Source organism: Delphinus delphis, chromosome 13 (assembly GCF_949987515.2).
Source record: "Delphinus delphis chromosome 13, mDelDel1.2, whole genome shotgun sequence".
Lineage (NCBI taxonomy): Eukaryota > Metazoa > Chordata > Mammalia > Artiodactyla > Delphinidae > Delphinus > Delphinus delphis.
In genome coordinates, this window is record NC_082695.1 from 46,635,106 (window position 1) to 46,654,478 (window position 19,373).

The following is a 19,373-nucleotide window of genomic DNA, read 5'->3' on the forward strand; positions in this document are numbered from 1 at the left end:
TCTCCTTCATCTCCTCCACTGGTACCACTTCTTCCCAGAGCTACTCTGAAGCATAACATTCACACTCATATTTTTTATTTTTTTTACCTTACCAAATGAGTGTATACATAAACAATTCATAGAGTTGGTTTATATTTTTGAAATTTATATACATGGAATTACATTTCAGCCATCATTCTGCAACTTTTTTCACTCAGCTTTATGCTGGGGGTATTATCCATGAAACCATTATATGAATGTACCAAAATTTATCAATTCATTCCCTGCTGTTTTACTTTTCTTGCTACTAAAAACAATGCTGCTATAAGCATCCTGATAAATATTTTTAAATAAATTACTAAATTAGCTCTTAAAAAGAAACATATTAAGCTCCAATTAAGAAGGCTTAAAATTACAAAGTTTACTTTAACATGCATGAAGACCCTTGATATATTTATACTTTTGGCCCAGGACTGCCATTCTACAGCTCAACGCTAAGGAAATAATCCTATGTTTTAAAAAAGTCTTACAATAAGAACAGCATAATATTGGCAACTGTTCACTGCATCTGTATACATTTGAAATTTTCCATAATAAAATGTTAAGACAAGTTTTATCCACAAAAATGTCTATTACAACTTAGATTTTATATAAGCAAAAAGATGGAAACTATAAAACAAGCAAATGTTACAATACTTTATATGCAATGAATGGAATATTTTACAGCCATTAAAAATGTTTATCAAGATTATGTAATAACATGAGAATTCTTTATATTATATAAGAAAAGTCATTATAAGTACGGCTATTTTGTTGTTATTGTTTTTAGTTTTTAAAGCTGGAAGGAAAACCCCAAAGTAGTAGCTCAGGTAGCAGGGTAACAGATGATATGGTATTGCTGTTTATTTTCAAATATTCTTTAACAACTACACATTATTTTTTAAATGGAAAAAGATGAAAAACCTTAAACAAAAAAAGTCAAGAGGTAACAAAGCCAAATTAAACTTTACTAACCATCTGCTGGTCGTCTGTCATGGCCAAAGAAAACCCGTGTTGCTGAACTGTTAATATATGGTAAAGGAAGCTGCGGTAAAGGACCATCTGGTGATAGCTGACTTACATTCTAGGAAAAATACCAAAGAAAAGAACAATTTTTGAGAAAACTTCGTTATCTTCAAAATGTGCTTCCTCATTTTTTAATACACAAGATATTAAAAACATGTTAAACAAGAATATTAATTACTAGTTTTACTTAATATTTTAGAGTCATAAAATTTTATAACTGGGAAGAACTTTAGATATCATTGATTGTGGTCCAGGAGAATCTCCCTAAGGTTACTCCGCTAGTTAGTTCTCTCTGGATGTTATACCTCCAAATATTATTATTATTATTTTTATTTTTAATCACATCACCACCCCTCCCCCACCCCACCGCTTCCCCCCTTGGTGTCCATACATTTGTTCTCTACATCTGTGTCTCTATTTCTGCCCTGCAAACTGGTTCATCTGTACCATTTTTCTAGGTTCCACATATATGCATTAATATACAGTATTTGTTTTTCTCTTTCTGACTTAACTTCACTCTGTATGACACTCTCTAGATCCATCCACGTCTCTATAAATGACCCAATTTCATTCCTTTTTATGGCTGAGTAATATTCCATTGTATATATGTAACACATCTTTATTTTTGTATGTTTTTTACCTGGACTCATTATAGCATCCTCTCTGCCAAAATTCTTACCCATATGATTTCAAATTAATAAAGTATAGAAGGGTAATTATATTTTGCAGGACAGATAAAATATTTACTATTCATGGACCCTGAGGAAAAAATTACAACTTTCCATTTCTCCACAAAACAATGCTTTAAAGTTACTATCCTCCTGTCTCAGTGAAATATTTTTTCTTCCTATTAATTCTACTGCATTACATCAAATTAATCTACCTCCCACAGATCCGTATCTCCTTATCTTTCATAGGAAAAAGAGAGGAATGTACTTTCCAAATGGGGAGATAACCCAATATACTGTAAAACCAGTTATAATTCAAAAATACATATTGAAGAAACAGTCCAGAAAGCTCATGGCATCTTTTTTTTTAAAGATTCCAAGTACAGATACAAATGTTTACTGGAATATTAAAATTCTCTTTTATGAGAACTGTGGAAAGGCAGCACAACTCAGATCTATGACCAAAAAGCCTAGCCTGCCATATTAAGACAGATAATTGCATATATTCTAATACAAACACTTATAAGACTCCTACTAGCTAGTACTGAATGTGCTTTTTGCTGAAAATAATGACAAATATAATTTTAATATACACTCTTGAAAATAAGTGTTCACCTTGTAAACATAAAGATATTCTCTGAGGAAGGCCCCTTGTTGAGCAGCAGATTGTTTACTTTCATTGATTAAAATATGCCTAAAAGCAGACACAGCATTGTCCAGTTGCCTAAGAGTATAGGACTGACGTCCAATGGTGAAGTTAATGTGATCCTCTGCAAGAGACCAGCCTTTTCCTTTGTAAACTTGCATGGCTTGACAATAGCAGCGTAAAGCATGTTTCTTCTGTAAGAAAATATACAAAACAAAGTATTACAATCCAAATTTCTCTTGGACTGGAAAAAATAACACACACACACACACACACGAAATCAAGTAACTGGTAATTAGTTCTTCCTCTAATAGACACTGGGATGATGAGGAAAATGAAACTAACATTTATGAAAACCCCTTTGTAATTACTGCTAAAAACCAAGTGGTCCTGAAGCAAACAAGTAACTGCTCTGTCCAAGGGCAAGAAGTCTAAGAAGTCAGGGCTAATAATGACTTCATGAAAAACCATCTGGGAGTTTCCAGAGCAGTAGCACATGGAGTCATGGATCAGTTAGAGACTTGCCGTCGTTAGCTTCTAGCTGAGAACTATCTTGTAAAGTCTAAATTTTGTTATAGTCAGCTCTCTATACCACCGCACTGGGCTGAACAGTAATGTGCATTCTAATACTGCATATATGAGTATATGGTATAAGTATGTACTTATATTTATTGGTCTTGTTTGTTTGGTAGTGATAGAGTTTGGCATCCTTTTCTTCTGCCCACCGCTGCATCCTGCCACACCCATGAGCAGATATTTGGCTTTAATTATATATCACTGCCACCCTCTGAACTCAGACAAGCTCCATTCTAAAACTGGGATTTGGTACCAAGAAAAAGGCTTCTCTCCACCTAACCTTTTGCTTCAGACTAAATTCTTGTAACCACTCCCCTCTCCAGGGCAGATTTACAAATTCTGTACCATGTTTAACCAGAATTGTTCATTGTTTTAGGAAATGTTTTCTTGAAAAGAGATAAGGAAAGCAAATCAAAATCATCTGCCACTTGATAGCATGCAATAAGAACAGTCTCTCTTTTGTGATATCCTTACAAAGATACCCGATTTGAATCTCAGGATGAGGAAACATCAGATAAGCCTAAACTGAGGGACATTCTACAAAATAACCGGCCTATAATCGTTAAAAGTGTCAATATCATAAATGTCAAAGTATCCTTCTGAACAGGATCCTTCACTATAAAGGACATTTAGGGGGCAACTATCAAAACCTGAATGGCATCTAAGGATTAGATAGTAGTACTGTATTAGTACTAAGTTCTTGATTTTCATTGTTGTTTTATGGTAATACAGGAGAAAAAAATTTGTTTCTAAGAAACAGGAAATATGTCCTAAAGTACTGGGGGGTACTGGGGCACCAGGCACACAACTCTCAAATGGCTCAAGTAAACAAAAGTTTCTGAACTGTGCTTGTAACTTTTTTATAAGTTTGAGATTATTTCAAAATAATTTTTAAGTGATGTTTCTTTAAAAAACAAAAAACCCAATCTCTGTACTGCATTTAGTAAAGGAACACAGTTACTGAATCTTACAAACTGAGAGATAAAGAGAAACGAAGGTGTCTAGAAGTGTCACGTTCAAGTGCATTTTTTAGGATCTCTTGAAAAAGCATCTAAAGAGATTTAAGAGGTAACAAGGATTTAAAGTCTGCCTTTTGAAGTAAAAAATAGAAAGATTGTCCAGGGTATTCTGGGCACAAACACCTTCTCCAGCACTTTCTTAATTTTTTTTTTTTAACTGTAAAAGTCTCCTATAATGTCAGTTCTCTAACTTTAAATACCTTATACGTGTTCATATTCTTAATGAAAAAATTGAATTATAAAAAATTTCTGGGGACAAGTAATTCAACATGAACTCACAGAGAGGACTGAGAAATGACATTACTATATATATATAATATCCTCTATGCTCCTCACTCATCCTTCCCAATACACACACCTGTTTTTAATGGAAATGTTATAAAAAGTTGGTGCTTCTCAGAAACAACCTGGCCTCAGTCAGAATTACGTGCCCTATGCGTGCCCTATCTTCCAAGGAAGATACTGTTCTTGACAAACTTCAAAGGGACATATATTTGCTTTTCCAATAGGTCTTCATTACCAGTTATATTTTCAAGTTTCTACTACTTGAGAAAGCAATTCCCTGGGTTCAAGGTATACAGAGTGGTCACAAAACAGCAACCTACCTTGGAATCATTAATTCCATGAGATAACTACAGTTAAAGATGATTATTAGGCCAGATAGCAAATGTATGTCAACCTACCACAATGCAGTCATTTTTAACTTGCTATGCATTTCCTAGAAACAATATGCCCTGTACTTTTAGAAGGTAAATACAAGATCCAATGACATCATAACCACAAATGAAACCATTCACAAAAGTGGACAAAGATGTGGAAAAAGGATAACTTACTTTTAATAAGAGACACAATCATTCCTAATGGGGCATATAATTATTCTTCTAAGGAAAGGAAACCACATGCTTAACACATTTTGTAGATTTTTGAATAACACTTTTTAAGCAAAGATAAACAATGGAATAGCACGTTTTAGATGCATTTTATACTTACTATGGAAAAAAGCTGTGAAAAATCAGAGCTTTTTTACCCCCACTTCAGAGCCTGAGAAATTCTAATACATGAAGTACATCAAATTATTATAAAGACTTTTAATTTTATAAATTTTTTACAGTTTTGTATTTAATATAAAGCAAGGTCACATATTTTCTAACTTGCCAGTTTCCAAAAATAGAGGGAGGAACCCAAATTTTGAAAAGTTGGTTTTTAAAAATCACGGCATTCTTACATGAAATTGAGAATAATTTTAGAACATCTTTATTTCTTTGTATCTTTGAAATAATATGTAATTTACAACACTGGCATGTTCTGGTTATCGCAGACTTTGAAAAATGTATGTTCATAAAAATTCTTATTAACTAAATTCAAAAAAATCCTCACACTCCCTGACTAGATTAAAAAATTCCTTAAGAGACAAGACATGTTAGTTTTACGGGTGTAAGCTCAGCTCCTAGCAAAGTCCCTGGAATACAGAGATGATTACTCAACCCACACTTCTATCTATATTTACAGTAAACCACCATATCTCAACTGCTGTTACCACTCTAGAAAGTGGTAACTGCCTCTAAAAAGGTCCCTCCAGCTAACGCTTAAAAGGACAACTGGGGCCAGAGAATCTCTCTAAATTAATAAAGATCTTTTCCAACCCAACTGCTCCCAGGGACAAGAGACAAGATTTCTACCCATTAAATATTTAGTAAATACCATTAAGAGACATTCTGAGAGAAAATAGAAGACCAGAGTTGAAATAGGGAGGGTTTAATCACCTTTAAGAAGAATTAAAATTACTTAAGTGCAGTATATCTGGCCTTCACATATATGATTTAGTTTAACCTCACAAAAATTGGGGCAAAATTACAAATTTTATAAATTAAAAAAAAAAAAACGGAGGCTCAAAGACATAACTTTAAAAAGTCAAGTTGTGAGTAGATCAAGATTTAAACTCAGATTTGTCTAAATCCAAATCTCATGTCCTTATCAATATAACACATTACCTCAGAACAAAATTTAATTCCATCTTTAGAACTTTAAATCAAAAAATTGACAAATAACATACCTCTATAAACAAATTATAACAAATAAAAATTAAAATAAATAAATAATTTTCTTTTTAAAGCAAATGCACTCACCTGCCCTGCTTTACTAAACCGGTGGCCTGCCAGTATCATATGAAATGCGTATTTTCTAACCATGGGACTCTTCATGTTTATAAAGCAATGTGCCGCCTGTTCCAAAAGAAGTGCACTTCGAAGATCAGAATCCTATTGAATGTTAAAGAAAAAGAAGGTTAACGTCACAAAATTAAAAGTAAAGAAGTAATTAGTGAAAAAACATTTACTTTCTTAAAATAATATATAGCATACGCAATATTTAACTTAGGAGTATCTGAGGGCAGTGATCAAGAGACAACCCAGTCTTGATGATTCTTTCTTCCAATAAGCCAAATTTAAAAAAAGTCCAAAAAAGTCTCTATCATGAAATATTTTCTTTTGCTTTTCATAGAGCCAAATGTCTGGTTATGATATGCCCCATGTAATAAATCTGTGAAGAAATGCAATCTCTTTTCAAATGGCAAAAAAGAATATAAACTGGGAATTTAATACACGTATACTGATTTAAAGATAAACCAGAAAATGGAGTACAGAAAAAAATAGATTCACACTAATCTAATTTCTTCTGGAAACTGATCTGTGACATACAATAGCATACTTCCATCCATCCAAGAAAAAAGGAAAGATAGAATGTGTGTAAATCATGACATTATCTAATTTACTACTCTGTCCTCTATCAGGTTTTACTGTACTTAAAAGGAATTCTCAGTTTTTGCTCTAGTTCAAGAGGGTCAAAATGACTGATTTGCATTAAAAAGTCCAGAAGGCTTCCCTTTCAAAGATTATCACCTACTGTTAGCATATTAGTTAGTAAATGGTATAACTCAAATTAGTTTCCACTTCAACTGACTTACAACTGAGTCTACAAAGACCACATACTACATTTATAGCCTCACCCGTAAGGACAACCTTTCAAATGACAGAGCCATCGTCACTTTACAAATAACTGAGAAAGTACTGAAGGTTGCTGATCAAGCATCAACAACATTTTCACCAAACTTTCTCTAGTTTTTCAGCTGTTCTCAAGCTGAACTTACCATGCCCTTCCATGTGTTCTGCTGCCATTATTTTCCCCAGGGAAAGTTGAAAACAGAAAACATTGACTTTAAATGCAATAATTTCAACAAATTATAGTTACATCAAAAAGTGTTCATAGACCATTGATTACTGTAACTATCTCTGTAGCAATCATAAAATTATATTAGAGTAGAAAAAGACCTGAGGAGACACTCCAGAAAGCATTCAGTAAATGGTAGATATTATTAATCTATTTCAACCCCCTCATAACAAAAACTAAATGATCAGATGATTTTCTTAGTTAACTAAATCCAAAAGCTAGTGAGTGGGAAAATTAGGAATATACAATTAACAAGCAGTTCTTAACCAAGGGTTTAACCAAGGGCATCGGAATTACCTGGGGAAGCTAGGGAGCTTACTTCTTTATTTTTTTAGGAAAATGCTTTCTTCTTAAAAAATTATTAAATACAGCCTCTTTTTTTCCTTAAAGAATAAATGTTTGAAGAAAAAAAGTGAGTATCTTTCTTTCCCACCTCATTCCTCATCCAATTTGCCAGAGGTAACTACTATTACCAACATGGTGCTCGTTTGTGTCGTTTCTCTCCCTCCCTCCCTGTACTTATATGTTAAATACAACAGTTTAATACTCATACTTCCTTATACATTAATCGTATTATACAGAGTATTATCTTGCATTTTAACTTAATATCATGGACTTCTTTCCAAAACATCTACATCTCTCATTTCTTTTAAAGCCACATTGTATTCCATTATATAAATGTACCATAATTTATTAATACAGTCTCCAACTGATTGATTTAATACTGCCACATACTTTAATTACTACAAAAAATGCTTCAATAAACATCTTTACAAAAACTTTTTGAGTAACTATACAAATATTTTTATTAAACAAGTTTTTGGATGTAGAAGTGCTGAGTTAATGAAAGTTATGCATATACTTCAAATTCCAATTAATATAGCCAAACTGGTAAAAAAAAAAAAAAAAAGCCATACCAGTAAAAGTTCCCATAAGAGAATAAGAGTTCATTTTCCACTCAGCCAAAAATCATTTTTTTTAATTTTATCACTTTCATAAAAAATAACACTTTGTTTCTCAACATACATTTCTTTAATAGTAAGGCTATTCATCTTCCATATGTTTATGTGTCTTTGTATTTTTTCTGTGAATTGCCTGTTTATGCCCATTTGTGAATGGGTTTTTGTGATTATCTGGTTTGTAAGAGCCCTTTGTACACTTAATTAATATTAGGCCTCTGTCATATATTTGCAAATAGTATTTCCCAGTTTTGACATGAAAGAGTCTATTCTTTAGTAGTCAAACATACTATATCTTCGCTTCTATGGCTTCAAAATACTGTATCAAACTAAGAAAGAATGTTATCATTCCTAGATTTTAAAAAATGTTCTCCCATATATTCTTCCAAGTTGTTCATTTTTTCATATTATAACTTAATCAAGCTATAATTATCATGTAATGAAATAAGATAGGAATCAGCTAGTTTGATGTCACAACACCATTCAGTGAATAACCTAACATTTCCCACTAATATGACAAAATGACAGCTACTTATATGTAGTATTTAAATTCTCATTCTATTCCATTACTCTGTCTATTCTTATCATTGTAAACAGTTTTAACTTCTAAAGCCTTATAATACATTTTAATATCTAGAACAGGTAGATTCCCTCTAATTACTTCTTCTATTTTTGAATTTTATTTAGGTTTCTCAATAGAGTCAGTTTAAGTCCTATAAATTTCTTAAGTTTATTCTTAGCATGCACATGCACCCACACACACACACACATACATGCACACACACAGCATAAAAACATTTTTTTAATTGCCTACAAAGCTTCATTAACCTGCAAAACCCAGATGGGCTGCAATCCTGGACATTCTGAATAAAATAAGGAATATACCCTAGATATCTTTGATGGTGTGTAAATGATTCTAATGTACAATTCAATTGAGAACCAGCACAGTAAACCCTCAGCATTCTGAACTTTAATTTGACTGACCAATTCAAGAGAGACCCGGAAGTCCACAGCATATATTAATTTAACTGAAGCAAAATTTGCCTCCTGCATCCAGTGAAACTGTTTGCTGAGAAAGAACTGATTTGCAGAGCTAAACACCCTGCACTCATATCTCACTGCAGCCTTTGTTCTTCGTTTAGGTCCTGTCTTACAGTGACACCTAAAGTAGAAAAAAAACACTGCTTTGAAACCAAAAAATGGCCCTGAAAAGAATGGTAACTGCCATCTGTGTTGATGGAAGAAAAATGGAAGAATTTCACAAAGTGATAATTTTATCCAGAAAGCAGAGGCTTTCTTTGAATGAGCTGAAGAATAAAATTTTATTTTAGTGTTAGTTCACATCCACGCTATGACAAGTCTATCATATATGCTCTATAAGGAACTAAGGAAAAAACCCCATGATACCACTGCAACAAGAACTCCAGCCTGTGAACTTTGCCCACAGCCAAGATATAATTTTAACAAAAGCTGAAAAGGCAACACTAACTTAAAATATGAAGATAAATATAAGGGAAAAAATCATTTGAGGTAGAGGTTTCCATAAACACTTCCATTAAAAAAAGGCACCCGCTGCACAAACTTAACTGAATCAAATCTCAAGGATGGCATGGCACTAAGATTTTTTTTCTTTGCATAATTGTGAAATTAACAGGAAAGGTGCTAGCAGCTGAACAACTTACCACAGGAACAGTTCCTCCCAAGCTTGAGAAACTTATAAAAAACTGGTGCTATTACTATATCCTTGATAAGGTGATTTATTGTATTTAAATGGAGTAACAGACAAAAAGGGTTATATGACCAGAATAAATGTTCAACACAGAAACACAGACACAAGGAAGGGGAAAGCACCATGTTTTAAGCACCAAATTTAAACACTACCTATGTGCTACTAAATGTGACATGTTTCATCATTAAACTGGGTTTGCTCTGCCATGCTGAAAATCGCAGGGCATAACACAACAATAAGACCCACTTGCCCATAAACTTACAGTGCAAAAAATAAAGTCAAAGCACAACTCTTTTCATCACAGCTATCTTTTGCTATAATGGGATTAACAAAAATCTAGGAAAAACAATTCATGAATGTCAAGACTATGTAACTCAGTTCCCTACCCTCAGGATGAGTACATTTTTCATTTTAAACAGCCTTTCTAGTTAACAAAATTACAATAAATACAAATTATTAGTTAAAATTTAATAACCTTAGACATATTATGCCTAACAGTCTTTACTTTCAAGTTATCTCAAAGAAATATCTGACAGGTATAGTAGAAAAGGCCTGTGAAAATCACAATTTCTGGGGAAATATATCACATTCACCCCCATCTGTCACCCCAAAGCAGTAAATGACAATGATAAATTTCCTAGAATTTCATGACAAAATAAATCATCCAGGTTTGAAAAAGAAAGGTAAAAACAAAGAGTTGGAAAGAAAAAGAATAATGAAAGAAAATAATAACGCTACAATGCAGATAGAAGAATTTGCTCTAAAGAAATTTTACTCCAAGCTCCTAAACCATAAATTCCTTTTACATTCACTGATAACCCCTAGGTTGAAAAACTCAGCAACATATTCAAACCCAAGTTAAGATTATTTATTATAATACAGAATATCAACACACTCAAGAACCTATATTCAGCTCTAACAAATAGTTTCTGACAACTGTTCATACTGGTCAGTGTCCCTGCAGTATCAATTATTAAATATTTTTAAAATCATCCCTTAGCCTACTTAGTTATAACTGACAGAAACCTTTTTAGAATAATTAATGGTTCAGTTCAACAAACACCTGTAAATGATATACCATGTGTCAAGCCCAGTGTTAGGCACTAGGGATAAAAATGTAGAAAGCAACCCAGTTCCCTATCCTCAAGAAGTTAACAGCTTAAATATAATTTCCAATATAATATGACAAGTCAGGTCTCACAGCATATATGAAAGGACAGGACAGAGACACTTAGAACAACCTGGGTACTACATACAAATATCTGAAGGATATGACTGATAATCAGGACTACTAAATTAAGGTGAGGAAAAGGGCCAAAGTCCAAGAGAAGGACATTAAGGACATGAACCAGGACAGTAATAGGAGGGATTTTAAAAAGAGAAAGAGAGATAAGTAAAATATGTGAAGATATAAAAACATGTTTAAGAAGTTTAAAAACAAAAAATCCCCTGGGACTTCCCTGGTGGTCCAGTGGTTAAGAATCTGCCTTCCAATGCAGGGGACATGGGTTCGATCCCTGGTCAGGGAACTAAGATCTCACATGCCGTGGGGCAACTAAGCCCACGTGCCACAACTACTGAACCTGCGCACTCTAGAGCCCATACACCACAACTAGAGAGAAGCTTGCACACTGCAACAAAAGATCCACATGCCACAACGAAGATCCTGCATGCCACAACTAAGACCCAATGCAGCCTAATTAATTAATTGATAGATTAAAAATCCCCTAATTGTGTCACTGACAGTATAGAAGAATATAGGTACATCTCAAGTAGTTTTTGCCTTGAGCAAATAAGGAGCTGGCTGGTTATAATTTAAGATCAAGATCTATAAGGTAAGAAAGTAGAAGTTTAGTTATTGCTATGTTGACTCTAAGGTGCATTGGGAACACTCAAGTAGGTTAAGTCTAAAAGGCAGTTGGCCTTTCAAATCTAAAGCTCAAGGAGACATCAGGGCTGGAGACAGATTTGAGAGTGAAAATCATAACTGTAAATAGATTACCTAAAACATGTATGAAGTAAAAAAGTACAACGGTCCAAGGATTAAAACCCTAGGGAACATTAATATAAACACAAAGGTGTTTGATTTTGTTTTTTCTGTTCTTGAGCATTCATCTAAAAAACATGCCTTTAACCATACTGACAAAGAATTACTGCCATTCTTTACAAGCCTATAGTCAATACAACTTAATGTCTGTTGGAAACCTTCAACAGCAACTATTTACGTGAATTTCTTTTTCTCCCTTTTGAAATATTCATAATATAGATTTTAAAAATGCGTAAGATGATTTTTTAACAAGTTCATAGGAATAAAAACAAAATTAAAAATTCCTGAGTAATTACTTTTTAAAGTATCAATTTTATATTAGGAAAGATGTATATGCATGTTGCCTTAAATATTGTTATCCATAAGTCAAAACTTAATTCATAGAAGACATACAGTGCATGTCTGTGGTTAATAATCATGCAGGCTTAAAATGTGTAAATAAAATAAATTCAGTTTACAAAATACTGCATTTAAAATTAATTCAACAAATTACTAAAGTAGCCAGGTTATAAATTCCCAAAGAGAGATACCCCTCTAATTTTGTTTTGCATACCCTCTCAAGAAAAAAGAAACACTTAAAAAAATATATGAAACAATACTAATTAGAACAAATACTACACAGTTTTAGTACCTCACTGGTCAACCGTATTAGGAGAGCTGCAGCCTCTGAATATTTGCTTTGGCTTTTTAAGATTTCAGCACTAAGCAATACACATCTTTCAGCCAATACCATATTCCTAGAGAAAAAAAGGCAAGAAAAATATAATTAGCACTACAATAATATTTTAGTACATCATAGTAACCATGTGTTCAACAAAAGTTTCCAATTCTAGTTTTTAAGTAAAAAGAAATACATGTCTTTGTTCTCTACTTACCAAAAAAGGTTAAAAAAAAAAACTTCAAAGAATTCTCGTAACTCATCAAACCTTTTTAGCATTGTATAATTTTGTAGTAAGACTACAATACAAAGTCACATTTCCTGTATGAAAAAAGCTAGAACCCAACTCGTATCTCTGAATCAGCAGTTAGTTAACAAAACTTGCTTTCAGACATAAAGGAATATAAACATTTCACCCAGATTTCTTTTTCCTTCTTTACTGCAAACTCTGGTAATGTGTGTTTCATTTTACTGACTACTTTTAGGAATAATTAGGCATTTTCTCTCTGGTTAGTACTATTGAAATGTTTCACTTGGAGATAGCATGGAGCCAGTGTTGCCTGACTGTTACTGAGAAAAATCTTCTTTGTAAAAACACAAAATCAGTTGATTTTTCTTGTGGACAACTATCATCAAAAATCTAGAGTTAGATTATTTATTCTTGAAAATAATAAAAATAAATGAAAATATTTTTTACTGTGTAATTACAAGATGGAATCCTTTTGTTGAGAAATACTGAATCTTTGGTTGAGAATACTGTTCAGTTGACCACTGAACAGTGCAGTCAAAAATATGCAGTTGGCCCTCAGTATCCACAGTTCCACATCCATGGATTCAACCAACTGTGGATTATGTAGTACTGTAGTATATATTTCTTGAAAAAAATTCATGTGTAAGTGGACCCGCAGGACTTCCCTGGCGGTCCAGTGGTTACGACTCCACGTTTCCACTGCAGGGGGAACAGGTTCAATCCCTGGTTTGGGAACTAAGATCCCGCATGCTGCACATCATGGCCAAAAAAAGAAATGGACCGACACAGTCCAAACCTATCCTGTTCAAGGGTCAACTGTAGCAGCAAAGTTTTTCTCATTTTACTTTCTAATTCTTATACAAAAATATACCACTTGACCTTAAAATTACAACCAGAGACTACTAACTTGAAGGTCATTCTGAACAGTGATATTTTAAAAATACATTTCACTACTTTCAAAATTACTGTAGTGACCTGCCATAAACTTTCTACAAATCATGATTTTTTTTAGAGGGTTGGTATTTATGAATATCTGAGAATGTTTTAATGAACACAAAAGACTAACTCCTCCTTACCAGTACCTACTCACATACTACAATATGCTCAAATATGCTCAGTTCTTAAATCTTCTTAAGTAAACTTCACAAATCTTAACACAATTGTTTTATTTTTATCCTCAGATATTTCCCCTTGTGATCAGCTATGAAGTCACAAGGCTACCAAGTTCAGGACTTTATATTAATTTGTTTATTAAAGCAAGATTTTAAAAAGTCATTTGTGTCAGGCAGTGGAATTACTAAAGATTCAAGTGTTTCTATGACACAATCCCCATCTAAACGCAGAAACTGACATAAAACAGATAATGAACAGGGTACCATTGATTTTTATTATGATTTGGGGAGATAAAGGAGGGAAGGGAAAGCTTCAAAAAAGAAATGTATAAATAGGATTGCATCAGTTAAAAAGTAGAGCCTGGCATTATAAGGGCATTGCAAAAGTAATATTGTATATCCTGTACTTAAGAAAATTTATTTACGTTTTAATATTTCTGAGACCAGGGAGTTTCTTAAAATTGATATGTATAACTAATGTAGTATTTTCTAATTTATCCCAAAATATCTATTAAATTGTTGATAAACCTTACCAATTATGGTAACTTAGAAAAAAGATTTTAAGTTAAACGGATGTCAGTTAAGTATGTATTTAGAAAAAGCATATAGTCTGCTATGAACAGGAAGACAAAACTGGATTGCCACAGCTTATTTGGCTATCTGGGTCAATTGGTATTTTCACTTTTCTTTTGCACCACTCCATGTGCATCTCTCCAAAAGCTCTGTGCTTCATGAAGACAAGGAAAATCTTTTCAGAGAAAGGACTTTACTGCTCTGGCTTCCTTAATGCCTCATTCTCATAGTTCTTCTACCTTTTGAATCTCACTTTTTCGGAATCCTTCAAAGGTTCCTCGTTCACAGGAGGCTGTTTCTCCTGTCAGAAACTCCAAATATATTCTCAAACAGATTATACAAAGTATTCTATACAAAGGGCAGGATTTGATACTGGCTCCACCATTTATTAACTGCATACCCTTGGGCAAGTTAAACTCTTTAAGTTTCAATCTCCTTGTCTATCAAATGGTATCCACCATTTCACAGGCTTGTTGTAAAGATTAAATGAGCATGTAAATTACCTTGGCATAGTGGTAAATGCTGAGCACTAAATAAATGTTAATCATTATTACTAGTGTTGTGTTGTAAACACATTGCTATGACTACTACTTCTACTTCAACATTATAGGACACAAAACTGCCTTTATGTCTCTGACTGTAACCCATCCATTCTATATAGAAAAGTCATATTAATCTTTCTGAAAAATAACTTTTATTATCAAGGCTCTACTCAAATATTCAGTAACTCCCCCATTTACTACTATACAAATCTTAACTACAGCTTAAAAATAATAATAAATGAGAGTTAATGCTTCCCCACGCTGATTTCTCTCAAAACACCTTTCCATATATACAAACCCTCTAACCTAGCCAGGGCTCTATTCCTTTTCAGCAGTAATGCTGTATCCAAAACATTGTTCCTGCCAATCACAATTACTAAAATGTCTTTGTGGCTATCAACTACCAACCAACCTTTCTTTCAAGGTCTATTCCTCAAACATACCGTGACACCTTCTCTGGACCAGTTCATAGTCTCCTTTACAGGTGGTGAGTTCTAGCTCCCGTAGAGTTTCAACAGAACTCACTATGTGTACAAAACACTTCTCATTTTCTTCCCTGGACCATTATTTAACTCTCTGTGTTTGCCTATTTAACAAGGAAAGTTCAAACTAACTAACTCCTGGCTTAACAGTGGCTAAAGTTAGAGATGTCCCCAAAATATAAATCACCCTCAACAGAACAAATAACCTCAATATTACATATAACAAATTCCTAACCACATATCCAAACAAAATTGGAAAGGAAAGGAAAATGTAGTAAAACCCTAGTTTTAAAAGATCATCTCACCTTATCTATGTCTATATTAACTTGATTTGGGAGCTTATTTAAGTTTAAAGCATAAAAAACAAAGAACCATTTATATCTAATAACCATATAAATGTCAAATTTACCTCTAAATGGATAGAACATAAATATTCTAGTCACCTACTTGCAGATATCCCTGTATGTCTGGATTGCTGTATCCATATAATGTGCAGGGTATGGCCTGGGTGCTCCTGGCTGAAGGAACGCTGACACTGCTGCCATTTCCTAGAGGAAAAGACATTATTTATAGTATTTCAAAAGGAAAATATTATTGTAGTTTAGCATTCAGGAAGTCTAAAAACTGGAATGAAGTTTGCTGAGTTTTTTTATGTATCCACATATATAAATCTGATAGCCTAATGCAGACTTGGAAAATATATGTATATGCTTTTAGTTTCAAAATTCTCTAGTCAAATTCCAAAGTCTGTCATTCAGTATTTAAATGAGTTTTTTCAAGAAGACCTAGTAAACAACTTCAGTCATGGTATATATATATAACTACACTTTCAGTCATGGTATATGTAACTACCAAGTGAGCCTAGCTTAAGATTTCTGCTACCACCTCCTCCTCGTTATTCCCTATTCCTTAATGACTAAAGAACAGACCAATGACAGAACCATATAGAAAGAAACAAAATAAAGTGCGTCTCCTTCCAATGTACTGGCTTCAAAATTTGAAAACAGAGCTCATAACAGCTTGCACTATGCATCTTTTCAGCTACTTATACACTCTATAGTTTATATCCTATATCATACAGAAGGTACAGACACCATTTCTGAGACCTATACTACTGTCAATTTTCTAGGACTTCTTATTTCATTTTAAAAACCCATTCCATTGTTAATACTTCAAATAATATACAATAGTGCTGAAGAATTTTGAAATGAAGATGAGAATGAAGGTTTTGGCTTCTTAGTAAAATATTCTATTATGACCATACTTGTGGTCTCATATAGACCAAGTTTTAATAATTTAATTAGAAATAAATGAAACTTTCATACACTGGGGAAAAACTTGTTAATGCCAATCCACTCTTAGGACGAATAAACATTTTTCTGCAACAGTTTTTAAAATAGAAAAAAAATACAGAAATAATTTAATTATCTAAAAAAAAAGAATTATCTAAAAACTGAGACGATTAAAGCCTTTAACCTGACAGACTATATAAGTTCCAAGACAGTATGAACCATATCTGTTTCAGAATACCTCTGTATCCTTAGTACCCAGCAGTGTGCTGCTTTACTGAAGAAACTGAATGAAAATATATGATTTTCACATGAAAAAATTTTCTACAGCTCTGAAACATGTTTTCTTAACTAGTTTATATCTTAACTAATATACATAATGATATACATAGAGGTCTATATTATACCAAAAAATCTAGTATATATTATATATGGTATATTATATAAAAATACATTATATTTGCTATATATGAACTATATATACTGCATATATATACATCAATAAGTATACTAAGAAAAAATCCTTTAAGAAAAATATGCCCCAATTCTAAGTTATTTTCTAATTTCATTCTACAAGAAATTACAAATCAATATACACACAAACCGACAATTTCTAAGGATACAGTGAGAACATTCAGAATGATCACCCCAAGTTACTGCACGATCTTCAATAATCAACCATTAAACCATTTCTTATAGTCTACGATAATGGATTAATACATTTCACAAAGACATTCATCAAGAACTGGAGTGATCTACTTACCCTTCAGCTAGTTATGACAAATTTAACTACAGAAAAACCATATTTCTCCAAGAATTCCTATTATTGGTTTCACCATGATACATCTTTTAACTTTATAGTTAAATAACTAAGTATCTTCTTAATTATCATCGAAAAAGCCAGGCAATATAGTCTGTTATCAATTAGCTACTATGTGACTGGTAAATAGGAAAGAGATATTAGCTCAAATGAAATTTTTATTCATTCAAAAACAGTTTTTCTTAGGCAACAGGATCAAATATAGCAAATATAGAATTATAACCTACAGAAGGAAGGGAAAAAGCTCTGAGCTTAGCTGTTGCTCAAGCAGGAACTTTTTTTAATCTGTATTTTAAGAAAATATAAAACGAATGACTACACTTCGTATCTGTGTGTGGTTGGGGGTGCTGGAGGGGGCCTCTCTAGAGACTTATGCTCCCAGCCTTGCACAGTTCTTGGTTTAAGGCAGGCTGCGCTTCCTTCCACGCTCACCTTCATGGCAATTACACTGGTTACAAGTTCCTCTTCCCCACCCCAGTGTTCACATATTGTTTTTGCATACTTTTTTTATTCCTTGAGATAAGCTCCTGCCATGCTAACCTGCCTCACACAAACATTTTATGCTCTGGTTACAAACATACATAGGTTTTATGAGACTCTCCCAGCCCTATTTTTCTCTAAGGCCTATTATTTCTAGGGCAGCTATTCTAGACTACAAAGATTTTTAGGTATGCATATATTATGCTACAGCAGCTATGCCTTTATTTTCCAGTGTTAAACTACCTTCTCTCATATAGCTGCTACTAATATGCCTCCATCTAAATGATTTAAATGCAGTATTTATCAGATGCAGATAGAAATGAAAAAGTTTAAGTACCATAAAATCATAGAAAGTTTTTGTCATACTTTCCTAAGATTTTACCAAACTTTCAATTTGCAGATGCATTGTGTACAATTTTGAAATTATAAACTTATAAATGATGAAATAACATTTAAGTGTTTGTGATTTTATATTAGCTCATACTAGATGACTATAAGACCAGAGACTGCCTAACCAAGGACAATTCACATAATTTTTCAAACACTCTTATTCATAAAGGTAACATATTTTCAGTTCCTGAAGATTTCTTAGAAGTTAGCTGACTTTTTAAAATTAAAAATACTAAGAAATAAGGCTTCCCTGGTGGCGCAGTGGTTGAGAATCTGCCTGCCAATGCAGGGAACACGGGTTCGAGCCCTGGTCTGGGAGGATCCCACATGCCGCGGAGCAACTAGGCCCGTGAGCCACAACTACTGAGCCTGCGCGTCTGAAGCCTGTGCGTCTGGAGCCTGTGCTGCGCAACGAGAGAGGCCGCGACAGTGTGAGGCCCGCACACCGCGATTAAGAGTGGCCCCCGCTTGCCACAACTAGAGATAGCCCTGGCACAGAAACGAAGACCCAACACAGCAAAAGTACATAAATAAATTTAAAAACTCCTACCCCCAACAACAACAACAAAATACTAAGAAATAAAAAATAGTAATGTAATTTTGCTATTTTAGTTTTACAGTTTAAAATCACCTATTTTATTTTTATAGACATAGTATTAAAATAAATGCAAAAGAGATGGCAGTTATTAAACAAGTATCTACATGCTAATTATCAAAGAAGTAGAGCTCTTATGTATTTTTATTCTTTCCACTTTTGTTTATAGCTTGCTTGTCTTTAAAAAGATTATGTAGGGGGGCTTCCCTGGTGGCACAGTGGTTGAGAGTCCGCCTGCCGATGCAGGGGACACGGCTTCGTGCCCTGGT

The 19,373-nt window shown here is 33.4% G+C and overlaps 1 protein-coding gene across 1 annotated transcript in view; it reads right to left on the minus strand.

Moving 5' to 3' along the window:
* The window catches only part of TRAPPC8 (trafficking protein particle complex subunit 8), a 90,756-nt gene that overhangs the window by 43,972 nt on the left and 27,411 nt on the right, over positions 1 to 19,373 (minus strand). Inside the window, exons 10-14 of the mRNA XM_060028853.1 lie at positions 15,978 to 16,078; positions 12,545 to 12,650; positions 6,080 to 6,211; positions 2,328 to 2,552; positions 994 to 1,102 (exon numbers count right to left, since the gene is read on the minus strand). Of these exons, the coding sequence (XP_059884836.1) occupies positions 994 to 1,102; positions 2,328 to 2,552; positions 6,080 to 6,211; positions 12,545 to 12,650; positions 15,978 to 16,078 (673 nt within the window). The remainder of the gene's footprint in view (positions 1 to 993; positions 1,103 to 2,327; positions 2,553 to 6,079; positions 6,212 to 12,544; positions 12,651 to 15,977; positions 16,079 to 19,373) is intronic.